Consider the following 18,197-nt stretch of genomic DNA (forward strand, 5'->3'; position numbering starts at 1 on the left):
CGCCCAGGTAAGTTTGTTGGTTTTGAGCCCGCATGGACGTTTATTATAGTATGGCCTGACTTTCCTTTCGGCCGTGTTCACTCGGGACCGGGGCCAGGACAACTATTGCCTGGCACCTGTGCAAGGACAACCCGGGCCGTTGGTAAAGGTCTCTCAGGTAAGCCTCTTATGCGGGTAAGCCCAATAAGCCTTATTACAGAGTACAGGTGTTGTAGCACTCTCCTTTATTTACTCACTAGCCGCCCCAGGAGCAGCCCCCTGAGCCGTAACTAAAAGAGCCCCAGCCGTATCAGCTTCATATGGTAGCCCTACTAGCAAAGCTTCACTAGCTTCACTAGCTTCAGTAGCTTCAGTAGCCCCAGTCGCAGCCGTAGCAGCAGCTTCATATAGTAGTATCCCTAGCAGCAACATAGTCTGAAGTGTGTGTATAGTAACATCCTTATTTATTATTAACTGTAAAGCAGCACCAGAAGTAACTAAGAGAAGAGCACCCAAAGCTTCAAAAGCTCTTTTTTAAGTCTTATTTTAAGTAGGAAGTTTTAGGTCTTCTGATTCTGGTGTGAGTGTTTCCTCTGTTGCTTTTCTGTATGACTCCTGATGACATTGCTCGCAACCGAGTTGCTCGCAACTAATCTACTAAGTAGCAACCTTTTAGCGAAGGATTGAATATCCAAAGCGGGGAAGGGATTGTTCCCTCTTTAGGAGTGGCTAGTCCTGTTTAGGAGCCATCCTCTATAGTAGCAGTTTGTACAACCTTTAGTTAAAGTCTAAAGGGGTTTAGTCGTAAATAGCCCCAAAGGAGATAAATAGCCCCAAGAAGATAAATAGCCCCAAAGGCGTAGACTAACTGTATATAATATAAGAGTTGTACCTCTGCTATGCAGAGCATATAAATAGCCAAAGGGGCTATTTACGACTAAGTAGAATAAACCGCCTGTATATAATATAAAGACCTCTGCTATGCCTCTTTGTGAGTCGAAAATAGACCCAAAGGCTATTTATATGCCTCTGCGTGGCAGAGGTACTTATCTTATATTATATACAGTTAGTCTACGCCTTTGGGGCTATTTATCTCCTTAGCCTTTGGGTCTATTTTCGACTCAAAAAGCCCCAAAAATATAGTAAGTTGTAGCAGAGGTACTTATCTTATATTATATACAGTTAGTCTACTTAGTCGTAAATAGCCCCTTTGGCTATTTATATGCCTCAAGGAGATAAATAGCCCCAAAGGCGTAGAATAAACCATCTTACTAAAAAAGGAAATACCTCTGCTATGCAGAGAAGATAAATAGCCTTTGGGTCTATTTTCGACTCTAAGGAGGCGTAGCCGAGGTACTTATCTTATATTATATACAGGCTGATTAGTCTACGCCTTTGGGGCTATTTATCTTCTTGGGGCTATTTATCTCCCGGATTAGTCGTAAATAGCCCCTTTGGCTATTTATATGCCTCTGCGTAGCAGAGGTACTTATATTATATACAGGCGGATTAGAACCAAGAGCGGTACCAGTAGCAACAGTAGCAACAGGAACTGCAACAGCCGTAGGAACTCTAGTGGTACCAGTAGCGCCAGTAGCCCTATCAGTAGCAACTCTAAGAGTGGCACGAGCCTCAGTACTGTACTCAGCCCCAGTAGCGCCAGTAGCCGGATTGACTTTAGGAACACAGTGGTAGCCTTATATATACGTAGGAAGAGTAGCAGCATCCCTAGGAACAGTATAAAGAGCACCAGTAGCCCCATTAGTAAGAGTAACTTCAGTAGCAGCATCGCTGGCTACTATACCAGCACCAGTAGTCACTTTTTTTTCCCAAGGGCACTTTGCAAATGCAACAGCCTCAAAAGCTCGTTTTCAAGTCCGATTTGCAGTCTTAAGTGTTAGACCCTCTTATGGTACCTCTAATAACCACTAGGTGTTGTAGTGATTTAAACGTTATGACCTGAACCTAACTTATGAAAATTATCAAACATCAAAAAGGAAGACATTGTTGGTGTAATTAGCCTCTAGGGTTTTGATATTTGACAATGTACCTAAGTCTGGTCAGATTGACCAAGGATTGATCCAAATAAAATTTGATGTTTGGATGTGAGCTAAATCTAGTCAAATCATGATTAGCGAGGAAAACTCAAGAAGAGTCTAGTCAGGATCAAATGACTAGCAAAGGAAGTCCTAGTCAGAAGGATTGGGCAACGAAGTCCTGGTCAGAGTGATTGGGTAAGGAAGTCTTGATCGGAAGGATTGGGTAGGAAAGTCCTGGTCAGAGGAACTAGATGGAAGTCTTGACAGATCGAGGACATCAGGTAGAAAACCCTGGGGGTCGAGGATACTAGACAGGAAGCCATGGGGGTTGAGGACACCAAGACAGTTTAGACGGGGTCGAGGGTCGAAGTCTAGTGGAAAGTCTCAGGTCGAGGATACTAGACAGGAAGCCATGGGGGTTGAGGACACCAAGACAGTTTAGACGGGGTCGAGGGTTGAAAGTCTAGTGCAAAGTCTCAAGGGTTAAGTTCAAGGTTGAGTAGAAGTCCAGATGGATCAAGGATGGCCAAAAGCTTGGTAATAGAAAATTCTGAGGGAGTAAGCCTTAGGTGGTACGCCAAGTAGGTCAGGAAGACTTACAGGAGTAGGCTTGGCTAGCTTGGTTATTATATGTTTGTCTTGCAGAAATCTAAAACTAGAAGCAGGACTAAGTAAGCAGACAGACACAACTAAACTAAGCCCTAAGGGAACTGAGGTTGACTAGGGTTGAACTAGACTGGAACAACTCTAGCCACCCGAATTAGTTTCTAGGTGCCCGGATGGTCCAGGTGCCCTGAATGGTTCCAAGCGCTGGACCAGGATAAGATGTAGTGACAAATAGAGCTCGATGGCGTCAAATCGGATCAAGTTAAGTTGTGGCACCCAGAAAGGGATCAATGCCTCTAGAAGGGTCTTTATAAGCAGCTGCAACGAGAGCTTCAAGTATGGAATTCAAATACTACTCTCATATTCTATTGTTCTCATGAACATTACTAAAGCTCTACACGTGCACCTGGGAAATTTCTAGGAGGGATGCACTGCGCTCAGAAGCATCTGAACTGACCGATGACAAAATGAGTTTGTTTGCATTTAGTTAACAAGTTGTTGATACCTAATTTCATATATTTGTGCTTGTTTTAAACTGTAAGATGAGTTTCTCTGTCTCTGAAAAAATTCTAGAAGGGAGACTACTATTGGACAGACGTCTCCTGTAGATAGGCATTGGAGTACCAACCTTGGGGGAGGAGTTGAGAATCAAGTAAATCCTGCAAGTCCTTTCCTTATGCTTTGTTATTATTACTTTGTGTATTCTACTGCGTAGTAATTTGATAGATCGAACGAACGAACGAAAAAGAGAACAATCAGGGTTCACCCTCTCTCTTGATTGCACAAATCCTACATAGATGTCTAACAAGGGAAAACCCCAAGTTGGTCAAGGTTGACCAAATGCTTAGCAAGATAAAAAATCCTAGGGATCGGAAGTAAATCCTAATTAGTGAGAAGTCTTGGAGAAGTGAACTCCAAACAAGAGTGACTAGTAGATTTGGGTGACCAAAATGAGGTTTTTAGTCGATCGTGCGTTGTCGATTGGACCAGCAAATTTTGATCAAATGAAGTACAATGTCTTTAACATAGTTTTGCACTGTATTACACTAGTTTATGTTGCTAATTTTATTTTGTATGATTATTATTATGTCTATTATGCTAACTTTATTTTGTAAAAAATAAAGTTTTCTAAAATCAAAGGATTCGGTCGACCGAACAAAGTGATTCATTGATCAATCAAAGAGGATAAGCATAGATCGAAGTCAATCCGAGCTTAGAAGGAAACAAGGGTTCAGTTGATTGATCAAGAGGATCAATCATCTGAACACATATAGAAAGCACAGTCGATGTGATTGGATTAAACAGTAAAGGAATTTCTAGAGTTCAGCTGACTAATAAAGAGAATTAATCGACTAATCAAGTGGATTACATGGAATTATTTTGATTGGATCAGAGTAAGCAAGGAAAGAATAGAGTTTATTCGACTCATAGGATGTTTAGTTGACCTAAAACCTCCAAAATCAAGCATCGATATGGTGGGATCTAATTGGTTCAGTTGATTGAACGGGTGTTCAGTCAACCGAACGAGTGTTCAGTTGACTGAAAAAAGTGTATAAAAGAGCCTCATGATCCAAGACTCAAAAATATAATTCTCATTCAACCCTGATACTCTATGCTCGAAAAAAGTCTTCGATATTCTGCGTGAGCGACTGGAAAAGCGCCAAGAGAAGTGTTGCAGTATATAGGACTTCTAGACCGGGTCGACAAGCATTATTTGTATTATTTTATATATGTGCTTCATTTTATATTATTTTTTTATTGTATTCAATTCTGTAAGTGGTTTCTCCGACTTTGGAAGATTTTCGAAAAGGAGAAAGAGATAGTGGACTCACGCTAAGTACACAAGCCTTGGAGTAGCACTGTGGAGGGGTGTGAACCAATTAAAATTATTATTTCTTTGTATTTTCTTTATGTTTTTTTATTATTCCACTGCTATACTAACACTGATGGAAAGAACAAAGAAAAAGCGAAAAATACTATTCACCCCCTCTAGTGCAATAGAACCGAACCGTAGCACAAATCCTAGGAGCTGAGGACAGAGCCGAGCAAAAGTCCAACAAGTCTGGAGGACTTGGTTTGCATAAATTCTCCTGAGTGGAGTGGGTAAGGGTGCGTTCCCGGAGTGGAACAGGAGGCGTCAGACTAACTTAGGATTTTGGTAGAAATCCGAAGTTAGACCCACAAGGTAAGGCTTAGGATTGTTTGTATATTTGTATGTTTGTCTTGCATGAACCAGGAGATGGAAGCAAGATGGAGAAAATAGAAGTGAAGCAAACAAAGTAAAGCCAAACCAACCAGTCTAGAAGATCCAGTCGACTGGAACTGGAAAAATCAGTCGACTGAAGGGCCAGTCGACTGAACTTGTAAACTCCAGTCGACTAGAAAGTGGATAAACGAGCGGGAAGAAGTTATATTTGCCACGTCGGCTGGAGTCGACTCAGATGGGGAATTGAGTCGACTCAGGACCAGTATAAAAGAAGGTGAACATGCACAATCAAGTTCTTGGTCCTACAAAGACAACCTCATGGGTGAAGAGGAGTTGCAACATAAGAGTTGAGAGTTGAGAGACTTGTATTTAGAAGAGAGTAGTTCACAACTTAAGCAAAGACTCAACCCTTATAATGGTCATAATTGAGAATTTAGGAAAAAGACTAAATGGAAGGATTTGGTCATTGATGATTGAGTTGACTTAGTTAGCCGACTCAAGCTCATCAACTATTTAACAAAATATTTCTATTTATAATTGGGTCGGCTAAATAATGTTGGAACACGTGGCTATATTGGATGGTTGGTAGGGGGTGGATGGGTGAATACCATGTATGTATACAAATAAAATGTCTATTGTCATCAACATTAATCTACTACTCTTCCTAACTTGACCAATTTCTTTGGATCATGACCATTTCCTTCAATGATAGCTTCATCTAAGGTTTACTAGTTGATTGTTAATAGTTGCTAATTGACTAGCCTTGTTTAGACCCATTGGATTGGATTGCGACCATTTCCTTTGTTCCCTTTGATGATTTCTTCACCCAACCTGTATCAGTTGACTGCTCATACATAATAGTCAATCGGTCAATCAAAAATATGATTCGGTTAGTTTTTTAGTTTAATTCCTAATTGACTCATGCATCAGTCAACTGAAGGATTCCTTTAGTTGACTAGTATGTTGATTATGGTCCATCTATTAGTTGAATCTACCTAAATTGAGATCTACCCACACGCGAGTACATGTTCACTGGCCATCAAAACAATTTAGTTACACTTTTATTTGCCTCAATTTTTTTAGAATTACTCTTCGATCCATTTGTTCCTTTTGAGGGGTCTTCCCATTTTATCTTTTGGATCTTTGAATTCTTTCCTTAAAGGAAAACCAATCCTCAAGGTTTACTTGTAAGAAAGTTTCCATCCTTGACATCCATTGAGAAAAACCTCTTATTCACAAGGGTGTAGATACTTGGATGCTAAAACTTGGACCATCTCTAAACTCCATGGTGATTCCAATTTCTCTTTCACCTTGCCCTCTTAGTGATTACATAAAGAGCGATGAGGCTTTGTTGATACCAACTCATCTTTGATACCAATTGTTGTATCGTGAAATGTGGATAGGAGGGGCAGGGTGGGGAGTGAATAGATGCTTTCTCTCATTCATGTTAATATGACTTTGTTTGTGCTTCTACAATGGTTAGTTGCAAAAGAATACAAACAACAAAACCAAAGGATACAAACACAACAAAATTACAAACAACCCATTTACGTGGTTTGGTAGTCCCCTAAATTCCTATTGCACGATCTATAATCTACCGATGGATCATCCTTGGAATTCCATTATCTTTCTCTTTTTGGAAACTCTTTTGGAGGTGGAGAAACATCTTAAAATTATGTCACTTACAACAATAATACAAATACAATGAATACAATCTAGTAAATGATTACACAAATGAAACCTCTCTCTTATTTGTTTGTTGTTGCTTTGATTGCTTTTCATGCTCAAGAATCTTGACCAGGCTCTCCCAACATCAACACTGAAACCTCTCTTTGAACCTCCTTTAATCCTTTGGAAAAATCAATCAATTGCCTTTGTCCTCTTAATCAATTAATTTATCCACACTTCAGTCGACTATTTGCTTTTGCTAACTACTTCAATGCTCCAATAGCTCTTTTTTAGATTCTTATTTTGGCATTAGACTAATTTTGCCATATCAATCGAATAGATCAGGAGACTACCTGGTTGGCTGCTTCTTAAATAAAAATATTTTATTTGTTTGCTTCCTAGCCCATGTCAACTAACTAGTCAATTGAATTTACTTCAATTGACTAAATCAAATTACAAACCTAACCAAATCACAAACCTTATCATTTTAGATTTATCAATCAATTGAAATACTTCTATTAGTCAAGTGACACTCTAATTCCAACCAGGATAAGGTTGAATCTATGTTGTGGCTAAAGATATGTCTTTGCCACATTTTCATTTATCTAGTACAAATCGACTTGAACTTAATAGGACTTTCAATACCTAAAAATCTAATTTTTAAGACCTTAATCTTTATCTAATATCTAGTCAACCTGGGACTTTAACTATTAACTTCCTATTGTATTACAACCCATTTGGACTTTATCCATAATCACATATTGTATCAATCTTAACCTATTTAATAAATCTAAGCATTAAATATAGTACTTAAATATTAAAATACAAATTATGGTCTATTAGTATACAACATAAGTTTGATATTTTTGATAATTTGGATATATGAACTTCACCTGATTAATCACGAAGGTAGATAATCTTCCTTCTAATTCGTTTATCAATAAATTCGAAGCACAACTCTAATATATATCGACATTTTAGCGATCTCAGCTTTCAGTGCCATTAATATAATCAAGCACTAAACATGCAAACAGAAACCAATTATATCTCTTAAGTTAAATGAGAATTACATCGAAACAACAACGATGGATACCACAATACGTAACGCATTAATTTATTATTTTATACTCCCCCAAATCCCAATACGTGGGACGTACAGGCACACTGGCGGCACTGCGTATGCCTATCTATCAGTAAAACACAACAACAGATAAATATCATGCTCTAAACTTGCGATCGATCGAGATGGGAACTGAAGATGATATGGTGATGAATGACGTTGGATGTCGATCCTCTCTAGCTCTCCGATCCAGCCGCGTTAGCTTGATCTACACTTGTGGTGGTACCTCAGCACGCTCGCAGGCCATTATTATTTCCGAGTTGCTCTTCGCCTCTGCAGGGAGCTCTATTTCCGCAGGCGCTTCAGTGCCCTGGTTCCCAATCTTTGAGCATCTCTCTTTGTCATGGTTCATATACTTCATATATATGATAATTTGAGCCGCTCCCAACAAGAATCCAAAAACATTTGGTATCTGGAACAAACAAAACAAATCGAAAATAATAATATTAATTAATTAATTAATTAATGGGATTGCTGAATACATATTGATTTAGATACTACACCGTACGTACCGCGACAAATAAATCTCCAAGAAGAATCCCGTAGCTGAACCATGCAACCGCAGACATCGTGAGGAAGATGGATAGTGAAACTGGCATGTACTCCACACTTTTAGTTCTTATTACCTGCCTCTGAAAGCGAACAAGTCCTTTGTTATTAACATATATATATACAACTCCCTGTCATAAAAGGATTTGGTTTATTACAAGTGAAAGGATCGTGACTGATACTTTTCACAGAGAGAAAGCTATTGTAGAAAGAAGGGCATTAAGGATCATAGTTAAGGAAGGAGTTTGTTTTCTGTAATCGAATACTAGTAAATTTATTTTGTCGTTACCATTTTGTTTGCTCGCTGCCTGCATGCAGAGACAAGTCACTCACAAATCAAATAAAGCAAAGAGGTTTAATTATTTTTTTTTTTTCCATTTTAGTTCTAGTTTTGCTCTAGTCGTCTCTGTTTAACAAAGGAAATGATCGCTTACGATGATAGTGAGGGGAGCTACAAAGACGGCGACAGCAAACGAAGCACATATCCCTCCTGTAATCTGAGCTCGTTTGCTCTCCTTGATAAATAGGTTACTGATGAGAAGTAGGGAGCCAGATATTCCCAAATTGATGAGCAGTATCAACTTCATCGTATATACCTGAATTAAGCAACAGAAAAAAAAAAACAAGGCCTTAATTTCAATGCAAAACTAATTAATTAGTCATACGTGAAAGAGTACAGAAAGCATCAGATGGAAATCGATCGATCTAAATTACCCGAGATTTCGATGAAGCATAATAAAGGAACATGATGAGAAAGATAACTTGGAGTATGCAAGCGCCGACGTTGATGGTGAGCAGGAGAACGTCGACGGTAAGGATGCCATAGTAAACCCACATCGACGCACTGAATAATACCACCACGTATGGAAATGAATCGAATGATTCAGTCGATTTGTTCTTGTAGATCCTGTAAAAAGTCGGCACTGGGGAAACCACCACCATACCGGAAAGAAGATTACCTGCACGAGAACGAAAAATTAAGGCAGTCCTACATTCATCAGCAAACAATACTGTCGCCTTAATTATTCCTTTCGTTGCTATATCCAACTATATTTCTTTCTTTTCTGCACTCGAACGACTAAATTTTTCAAAGGGCGCCGATCGATGAAGGTGGTATAAAAAAAAAAAAATCACCTATGAGTCCCACCAAGGTAAGCACAGGGTTTTGAATTGTAATAACCAGCTGCATCTTGGATCCACAAGATCTTCTTCTCTCTCTTTCCTCAGGAATTGGAACAGCAGAGAAGAGAAAGGAGAAGGCTACGGGGGAGGAATGAACTCGCACTGGATTCACATTTCGTCTTGGGCTAGTTCTCTTAATATAGAAAAGCTAGCTAGAGAATTAAGAGGTGGCCGAGTAATTAATTCTTTATGATTTTTGTTTGTCATTTTCTTAATGTCTAATTTAAAGTATGAGTTGGCTCGAAGATCAGCAGGAAAATTTGGATTTCATATATTGTGGTAAAGCATGCAGCACCATTTCAATTCCCCCTATCATTTTGCAACGTCGTTCGTAATGCTTTACATATAGCCGTCAATTAAGATTAGATCTGTCGGATAAACTCATCCCATCAAATAATTTAGATGAATTGGATTGAAATTTTATCAACTCATTTTAAATAATTTGGCCTGTCTAGATTCATGACCCATGTGGGTTGGTCCGTGGTGGACTTAAGTTAACCCACGAATTGAGAAAGTTTATTTATTTATTTTAAATTTTAAAATTAAAGTGGAAAATTCAATGAATTAGTAGGTTTGATACATTTAAATATTCAAACTTAAAATTATAATTCAAACTTAAAAATTTTAATTTTAATCAATTTAAATTATAATTCAAATTTAAAATTTTTAATATTTTTTTATTTTTTAACAGGCTCGTGAGTTGACCCGCCTTGAGTTGGATTAAGTTGGAGATTTCCTAATCTGTCAAGTTGATAGGTCTCGCCCCGCTATATGATGAGCCCGTCATAAATTGGCCCGCTCCTCCATGGATTAATCCATTTGATAGCTCTAGCTTTACGCTTTGCTGAAGGTGGGTAAAATATATATCTTCTTTATGAATTAACTCTTTGAAGGAGGAGTGAATATATATAATCAATAAACTCATCGCTTTTGGTAATGGGTGAATGTATCACACGATGAATTTGAATAGTTACCACTTTGAGAAAATCTGTAGTTGGTTTAATTTTCATTCACGTGGATTACAATTAATTCAAAAATTAAATAATGATATCATGTGTCCTATCCTAATTAATTACCTATTCTAAGTAATTATTAAAAAGTCAATTTTATAATTCATGAATAAATATTTAATTAAACTAAATTTAAAAATATTAAATTAAATTTATTATTTAAAAAGTTTATAGTCTGCTAATAAAGTGTAAATTAAAATTAATTAAGTGCTTATTAATTTTCAATTTTTAATTTTGAAACTCAATTTAAATTCATAAAAATATAGTCTGCAAATAAAGTGTATTCCTTTCATTAATTACTTTTTCATTTTTTTAACCTATATATATTGTTTTTTAGGCACTGCTCATATCAAATTAATTACTTAATTACCTAAATATACCATTACCCTAAATCATCGGCGAGACAAGCATAAATATAGTAATTATGGGCGATCAAAATTACTTCGTCCGATTCTAAATATCTCCCGACGAACCATTGTTTCCAAGTTATTTGTGGTTATGAACGAGTCTGTCACCTGGCGTTGCTTTTTTTAGCACTTGAGATTGTCTTTTAGTGCGTTGCCTGAAGCATATTGCCGTGCTCCAATTTCAAACGCATTCTTAGCTTTTCCTCGTTGCTTCTTCGTTCGTCGTCTCAGACCAGCTCTGTTTTCTCAAAGAAGAAGATGGAGCTCGGTTTGAAGGTGAATCAGGCCGCCGCCAAGTTGGTGCCCTTTTTGAGTACCCAAAATAAAGCGGCATGGAAGCCAGTCACCACGGCGAACGACGTTGCCTACCTTTCGCTATCGAGGAGGAGTTTAAGAAAGCGAGCAATTAAGGTGGGCCGAACTAGAGCTGTCCAGTCCGAGGCAATTGTGGCAGAAAAAAGAATGAAGTCAACAAAATTGAGCAAGGTTCTCCAACTCTTACAAATCTTTTGACTCTACAACGAAACTAAAATTTATGTAGGATTTATTTTTTATATAAGAAATCCACTTCGTTGGTCTCAGGTCAATCCACCTCGACCTCGATCTCCACCTCCCCTCTTCGTTGGTCTACCGTTGGACGTTGTCTCCGATTCAAATATCGTGAATCATGACAAGGCAATTGAAGCCGGCCTTCGCGCCCTCTCCCTCCTGGGCGTCCATGGGGTAGACCTCCCCATCTCATGGGGCTTCGCCTCCGACAATGGTTGGTCCTCCTACCTTGCCGTTGCCGCCATGGCCCGAGACGCCGGACTCCGCCTCCGCGTTTCTCTCAACCTCCATGCCCACGAACACCCCAACCTCCCGCTGCCTAAATTTGTTTCGGACGCAGCTCACAGTGACCCTGACATCTTCTTTACTGATTTATCGAGAAACCGCCACCATGATTGCCTCTCCTTCGCCGTTGATGACCTTCCCGTCCTGGGTGGTAGGACCCCGATGGAAGTCTACGATGAGTTCTTTCATAACTTCCGCCTTGCATTCTCCGATTTCTTTGATTCCACAATTACGGTAAGAGAACTCGCTTTCTTACTTTCTTTCATAGCATGATAAAAAATGAGCCTTTGTTTAACAGGACATAACTGTTGGCCTTGGACCCAATGGCGAACTTCGATACCCTTCTTTCCCACCACCGAGCAACAGTCGGCCAATCATTGGTGTAGGAGAGTTCCAATGTTACGATAAGTACATGTTGGCAGACCTAAAGCGGCATGCCGAGGATGTATGTCAACCCTGTTGGGGCCTCGGAGGCCCACATGACGCGCCCCAGTACCATTCATTGCCTAACGTAGGCAACAACTTCTTCAAGGAGAGGAATGGATCTTGGGAGACTCCCTATGGCAAATTCTTCCTTTCATGGTACTCTGGGATGCTCCTTTCTCATGGTGACCGCTTACTCTCTGTCGCATCAAATGCCCTTGGCGATTTGCCTACACCCATGTGTGCCAAGGTGCCACTTGTTCACTGGTGGCATAACACCCGATCGCGGCCATCTCAATTGACGGCTGGACTCTACAACATTCAAGGCAAAGACAGCTACGAGAGCATCGCATCCATTTTTGCAAAACATTCTTGCAAAATGATCATTCCGGGTATTGAACTCTCAGATCAAGAACAACCTCAAGAACTCCATTCTAGCCCGGAGTTGTTGTTGTCTCAGATAGTGACGGCATGCAAGAAGCAAGGAGTGAGAGTTGTTGGCGAGAACTCTTCTCTCATTAGAGTTGGCACTAATGGATTTAATAGAATTAAGAAGAATTTGTTTGACAACAATATGAGACTAGACTCGTTTACTTACCATAGGATGGGCGTAGAGTTATTCTCTCCAGAGCATTGGCCCTTATTTACAGAGTTCGTTAGGAGCATGGTGCAACCAGAATGGGACTCAGATGATAAACCAAGCAGCGAGGAAGCATTCCCAATCACTGTTTCAGAGCTTGGGAATGACCAAGAGATGCAGAGAGTATGAGAGTTGTATTTGCTAAATTGTGTTGTAAAATTTTACAACGTTATTGGCATAGTTCGGATTCAAGGATCATCTTATATACTTTTGTGGAGTGCTTATTAAGGTCGTAATGCTTCGTAAGATGTCTTGCTTCTCCTACCCATCAAACTTTAATTTCGATTTTTTTATTGATGATATCCTTAGAGAGGGGCAAGGGGCAAGTGAATAGTGATTTGCATTTCTCATTCGATGATCATGAATTCTTCTACAAAAGATTAGTACATTGTAGGAATAAAACATAAAATAAAATACAAACAAAATAACACTTTAATTTTACATGGTTCAGAAACTTTGATTCCTACTTTTGGTCTAGAATCCTAATAGTAGCACAACAATTCTTTCTCTTTATTAGATATCTTTTCGAAGGTACAAAAACTTTTTACAAAATCTATTATTCCTGACTGAGATCGCAATCTAGTGGATCAGCAAGATAAGACAGTAGAGATGTGAATGTTGAATATCCTCGAAAGGCGGAAGACGCCAAAGATACCTACAATACTCCGATGAGAATTAAGATGGGCATCGAGGAAGCTCATCGTGACTACTCTGACGCTCAAGTTAGAATAAGAGTTTATGAAAAATGAAAACAGTGGAGTAATAGAGAAAGAAGAAAAAGAAGAAGAATCACCTCTCATTTGCGGTTTTCTCAGGGTTTATATAATCGGCTAAAAGAACATTTCCACGTTTACAATCCTAGGAGACCATATCCGATAACCGTTACTTTCTTCTCCATTTATTACATGTAACATGTATGTAGGATAACATTTAGGGGACCAAGTCTGACACTCCTATGATTGTTCCTATGCTGGTTTGTGGTGTCATGCTTAGAATATTCACAGTAATCGTCAGTAGGCTCTATAGGATGATTAGATTGTGAAGGAAGTGTGAAGTCTGCATCTTTTGGAATCAAGGTGAATGCGTCAATGAAGGAGTTGAGAAGACTACACCCTCTAGAGTCGGGGTGACCGAGTCGATGAAGGAGTCGAGGAGGTTATGTCCTTTAGAGCTGGGATGATCGAGCCGATGAAGGAGTTGAAGAGACTGTACCCTCTGAAATCGGAGTAGTTGAGTTGATGAAGAGTCGAGGAGACTGTGTCCTTTGGAGTTGGGGTGACTGAGTAGATGAAGGAGTCGAGGAGGCTCTGTCCTTTGGAATCGGGGTGGTCGAGTTGATGAAGGAGTCAAGGAGGTTATATCCTCTATAGTCGAGGTGGCTGAGTGGATGAAGGAGTTGAGGAGGCTATCCTCTAGAATCGGTAGTGACAGCATCAGAATCAGGGTGACTGAGTCGATGAAAGAGTCGAGAAGGTTGTGTCCTCTAGAGTCAGGGTGACCGAGTCGATGAAGGAATTGAGGAGATTGTGTCCTTTGGAACTAGGGTGACTGAGTTAATGAAGGAGTCGAGGAGATTGTGCCCTTTGGAATTGGAGTTGTCGAGTTGATGACAGAGTCAAGAAGACTATGTTCTTTGGAGTTGGGGTGACTGAGTTGATGAAGGAGTCGAGGAGGTTATGTCCTTTGGAATCGAGTTGGTCGAGTTGATGAAGTAGTTCTCTGGAATCGAGGTGACCGAATTGATGAAAGAGTCGAGGAGGTTGAGTCCTTCAGATCTGGGTAACCGAGTCAATAAAGGAGTCGAGGAGATTGTATCATCTGGAATCAAGGCGACCGAGTTGATGAAGGAGTTGAGGAGGCTATATATCCTCTGGAGTTGAGGTGACGAGTCAATGAAGGAGTCAAGGAGGTTGTGTTCTCTGGAATCAATAGCGATTGTGTCGGCGAATAAAGGAGCTAAAGTTTCTCGAATCAAACTAATGAGATCGAGATTGGCTTTTTGACTTCCATCGAGTCTTGACTTTTGACCTCCACCTAAGCTTACTATTGACTTGACTCTGCTATGTATGATTCCCTCTTCTTACCATATCACCTATTCTTACAAGCAAGAATCCAAAGATACAATGAAAAGTAGATGCAATATAAATGAAATAACTTTACAACTATGAAATATGTTTTTCTAGCTTTGTAGTTGCTTCTGGAAGGTCTAGATTATAATAGTAATGATGTGTGTGATTCATATTCATATTTTTGGTTCTATTTTATATGCATTTACTATATTACAAGAGCATATTTGCATAAACTTCTAGCATTTACATTGATTTCATCATTTTGGTTCAAATGATTGCGGTTGTGCCTTTTATTGATAGAAGGTGGAGATTTTAGCTTTTGAGCACAAATTAGAGATGAAAGCCTAAGGACAACATGATACACTATCTGTCCATGGCCCCAGTTACGGCTGTGCACCATCCTTATGTTGGTGCAGGGAGAATCAGTCTACCTTTAGGATTTCAATGTTTGACAATATACTTAAATCTGATCAGTTTGACCATGGGTTGATCCAAGCAGGACTTGATGTTTGGATGTGAGTGAAGTCTAATTAGGTCAGAGTTGACTAAAAAACTAGCAAGAAGTTATAGTTAGTTGGATCGGGCAAAAAATCCTAGTTGGAGACTAGGCAGGAGAAGTCTTAGTTAGAGGCTAGGCAGGGGAAGTCCTAGTTGGAGTGTAAAATACCGAACCCAATTAATAATAAAAGCCCATTTACAAGGCCCAATTAATTGATTTAAAGGGTTAATGGATAATGGGTTAAAGAATGGGATCCGAATCCGTTAAGGAGAGATCCGTTAAGAAGCCGATTAAAGCCTTCACCGCGATTCCTATTTCCTCTTCCGCGACAAAAGCCTCTGTTCTTTGTCCTCTGTTCTCCTGCACATACTCTTGTTCCCGATCGCGCGACCACGGGAGGCTGGTAGCCGGAGCTGGCGATGAGTAAGCCACCTGTGGGCTCATTCCTGCTCTCGGGCAGCAACCGGTGTCGACGACGCGGCGGAGGAGCGAGAGATCTTCCGATCGCGCGACCACGGGAGGCTGGTAGCCGGAGCTGGCGACGAGGAAGCCACCGGAGGTGATCTTGGGTTGCTTGGAGGTGTGCGGATCGGGCAGCAACCGGTGACACAGGGAAGGGGGAAGAGATCGACGACGCGGCGGAGGAGCGAGAGATCGGCTTCGATTCGGTAAGTTAAGCTGAGATCTCTCCTATTCTAGGGTTCTTGAGTCGAAATGGGTTGGATGGTTTGAATCTAGATCGATTTTTCTTCTCCTTAGATCCTACTTGAATTCCTTCGGTGCCGACCGCAAGGAAGAAGACGAAGATCTTGGATTGGGCTTAGATCTGGGTTTGTTAGGGCAAGATCTGAGGTAAGTAATTTGATCTTGATTTCGTTGGATTGAGGTTAGAATTTGATTGTGATCTTGGTTTGATCAGATCAATCAGGGGGTTCTTGTTCGGCAGCGAGAGATTTCTGCCGACGGCTTTGATTGGATTGAGTTAGGGTTTCGGATCTGAGCCAAGAAGAAGCTAGGGCACGACTTCATTTGGAGGTGAGTAATTGATCTATAGATTGGTTTGGTGTATTAGAATTGGATCTGATTTGTGGCTTGAATTGGGTCCGGTTACTGTTAGGTTAATCCAGAGAGGGATTTTGGTTTCTGGCAGCAAGGACAGAAGAAGAGAGGAGAAAGAACTGAAGCTGGTTCTAGGGTTTGATTGGGAACCGAATTGAGGTAAACTTCCTTGCTTGCTTTCGGTTGTTAAGTTACTGTTGGATTTCCTAATTGATTTCATCTAGTTATAAAACAAGAGAATGGTGGAATTGAATATATTAATGTGGAGTGAATTTTCGATAAAGGGATTGGTTGAAAGAAGAACTATGGAATGGATTTATTTTATGGGTTTAACTTGGGTTAATTTAAGCATGAGATTAATTATATTAGTTAGTTAATTCAATTAATTAATTAATTAATTAATTCATGTTAATAACAACCCACTAATCAGATTAGTCTAATCTAAGTTAGGCTAATTGAATGGGAATAGACTAACTCTAGATTGATTAGAGTTTCGTTGTTATATCATTGTATTTAGGATATTATCATTGTATTTGTAGGACCCTGAGTGATTATAGGAGTTCTTCTGATACGAGGATCTATTTTTGGGCAAGGATGGAAATGTGTAGGGATCTATATGCGTGAAAAACCGATTAAACCGCATATAACGCAGCGGAAAACAGGATCCCTCCAGAAGATCCATGCGAAAAACATACTCGTTTGACGATTCTACCTACTAGAATCGAGGTTACCTTCGATGCGTGCCCTTCGCAATCCCGACAGCAACTCTTTGCCTTCAAGGTCGACGGATCTCAGCACGATCAGTGCGTTCGTGCCTCCACGGTATCCACACGAACACTGATATGGAGAAGAACCCAACTGTGGTGCTAGCCACAAAGGAGGGTTCGGCCAAGGTGGTAGAAGAGAAGAAGAAGAGGGAGAGCAAGAGCATCCAACAACCCCTTCATCAAGAGCCTCTCACCCCTTTTTATATCCCACCATGGGATGAAGGGTTTTTGGCTTTTAGTGATCTAAGGAATTAATATTTTATTAACTCACATGCATCTCATGCATGAAGATCTTTCTCCTCTTTTAATGAAGATCATGCATCTCATGCATGATAATCTTTCTCTTCTTTTAAGGAAGATCATGCAGCTTTTTAATGATCATGCATCTCATGCATGATAATCTTTGATAAATTCGAATTGGCTTGTGTGACTTGAGTCCAACTCGAGTCTCACACAATCTGAGTTGACTTGAGTCAACTCGAGTCCAACTCAATCCGAATTGACACTAAGGGCTAATTCTAACAATCTCCCACTAGCACTAGTGTCAATCACTGTAATCCGAATCATTTTGAGTCCAACTCAATGAGTCTTCCTTGAGTCCCACTCAATGAGTCTAATCTACATTAGTCTCAACCCAATGGCTTAATGATTCATCACATGAACCATCTCCAAATCACATGTTCTAAGTGTGTGACCCAATAGGTTCTCGTAACGTTGGCAATGTCTCTAAAACCATTTTAGAGACATAAGCAATGAGCGGCATCTAGCAATACATCATTGCTACCCAAGTGACGAGAATGTCGAGATCCGACACAACCTTTCCGTGACTACTATCTTGTATGACTCAGTCCTTCTATCCTTGATATCTAGATTGATCAATGAGGCATAGACCGTGTCATCCTCTTATCAATCATGAATTTCTTGATCTCCAAGTAGACTACTCAATCAAATAAGCTCAATATCTCATATTGACTTATTTATGCATGATCATGACTTCTGTAGTCCTACTCTATCAAGGGGCCCATAGATATCGCTTCCGTCATATGGAAGGGATAGATCCCATCTACATCACTCACATCCCTCCGCATAACTCATTGCATACCCAGTGATCGCCTTTATAGTCACCCTGTTACGGGTGAC

General features: G+C 39.9%; 2 protein-coding genes across 2 annotated transcripts; one reads left to right on the plus strand and one right to left on the minus strand.

The window, feature by feature from the left end:
* Window positions 1-228: 228 nt before the first annotated feature.
* Window positions 229-9,356, minus strand: LOC141829920 (bidirectional sugar transporter SWEET9-like). Its single transcript, XM_074717394.1, has 8 exons — window positions 9,302-9,356; window positions 8,882-9,126; window positions 8,602-8,763; window positions 8,131-8,250; window positions 7,845-8,030; window positions 1,687-1,817; window positions 1,482-1,617; window positions 229-453 (listed from the first exon to the last, which is right to left on the minus strand). The coding sequence occupies exons 1-8, from the start codon at window positions 9,354-9,356 to the stop codon at window positions 229-231; spliced, it is 1,260 nt and encodes a 419-aa protein (XP_074573495.1).
* A 1,668-nt stretch (window positions 9,357-11,024) lies between these two features.
* On the plus strand, window positions 11,025-12,792 carry LOC141829921 (inactive beta-amylase 9-like). Its single transcript, XM_074717395.1, has 3 exons — window positions 11,025-11,252; window positions 11,349-11,834; window positions 11,899-12,792. Exons 1-3 carry the CDS (start codon window positions 11,025-11,027, stop codon window positions 12,790-12,792), a joined length of 1,608 nt encoding a protein of 535 aa, XP_074573496.1.
* The last annotated feature ends 5,405 nt before the right edge of the window (window positions 12,793-18,197 follow it).

The sequence above is a fragment of the Curcuma longa genome, chromosome 5 (genome assembly GCF_044706935.1).
Source record: "Curcuma longa cultivar G26 ecotype Majalengka, Jawa Barat chromosome 5, ITB_CL_G26_1.1, whole genome shotgun sequence".
NCBI classification, from domain to species: Eukaryota; Viridiplantae; Streptophyta; class Magnoliopsida; order Zingiberales; family Zingiberaceae; genus Curcuma; species Curcuma longa.

Coding starts and splice junctions, on each gene's coding strand:
- LOC141829921 (XM_074717395.1), top strand. CDS start 11,025: ATGGAGCTCGGTTTGAAGGTGAATCAGGCCGCCGCCAAGTTGGTGCCC. Junction 11,253..11,348: donor AGTCAACAAAATTGAGCAAG/GTTCTCCAACTC, acceptor CGTTGGTCTCAG/GTCAATCCACCTCGACCTCG. Junction 11,835..11,898: donor TCTTTGATTCCACAATTACG/GTAAGAGAACTC, acceptor TTTGTTTAACAG/GACATAACTGTTGGCCTTGG.
- LOC141829920 (XM_074717394.1), bottom strand. CDS start 9,356: ATGCAGCTGGTTATTACAATTCAAAACCCTGTGCTTACCTTGGTGGGA. Junction 8,251..8,601: donor TAGCTCCCCTCACTATCATC/GTAAGCGATCAT, acceptor GTTCGCTTTCAG/AGGCAGGTAATAAGAACTAA. Junction 8,031..8,130: donor TTGGAGATTTATTTGTCGCG/GTACGTACGGTG, acceptor TGTTTGTTCCAG/ATACCAAATGTTTTTGGATT.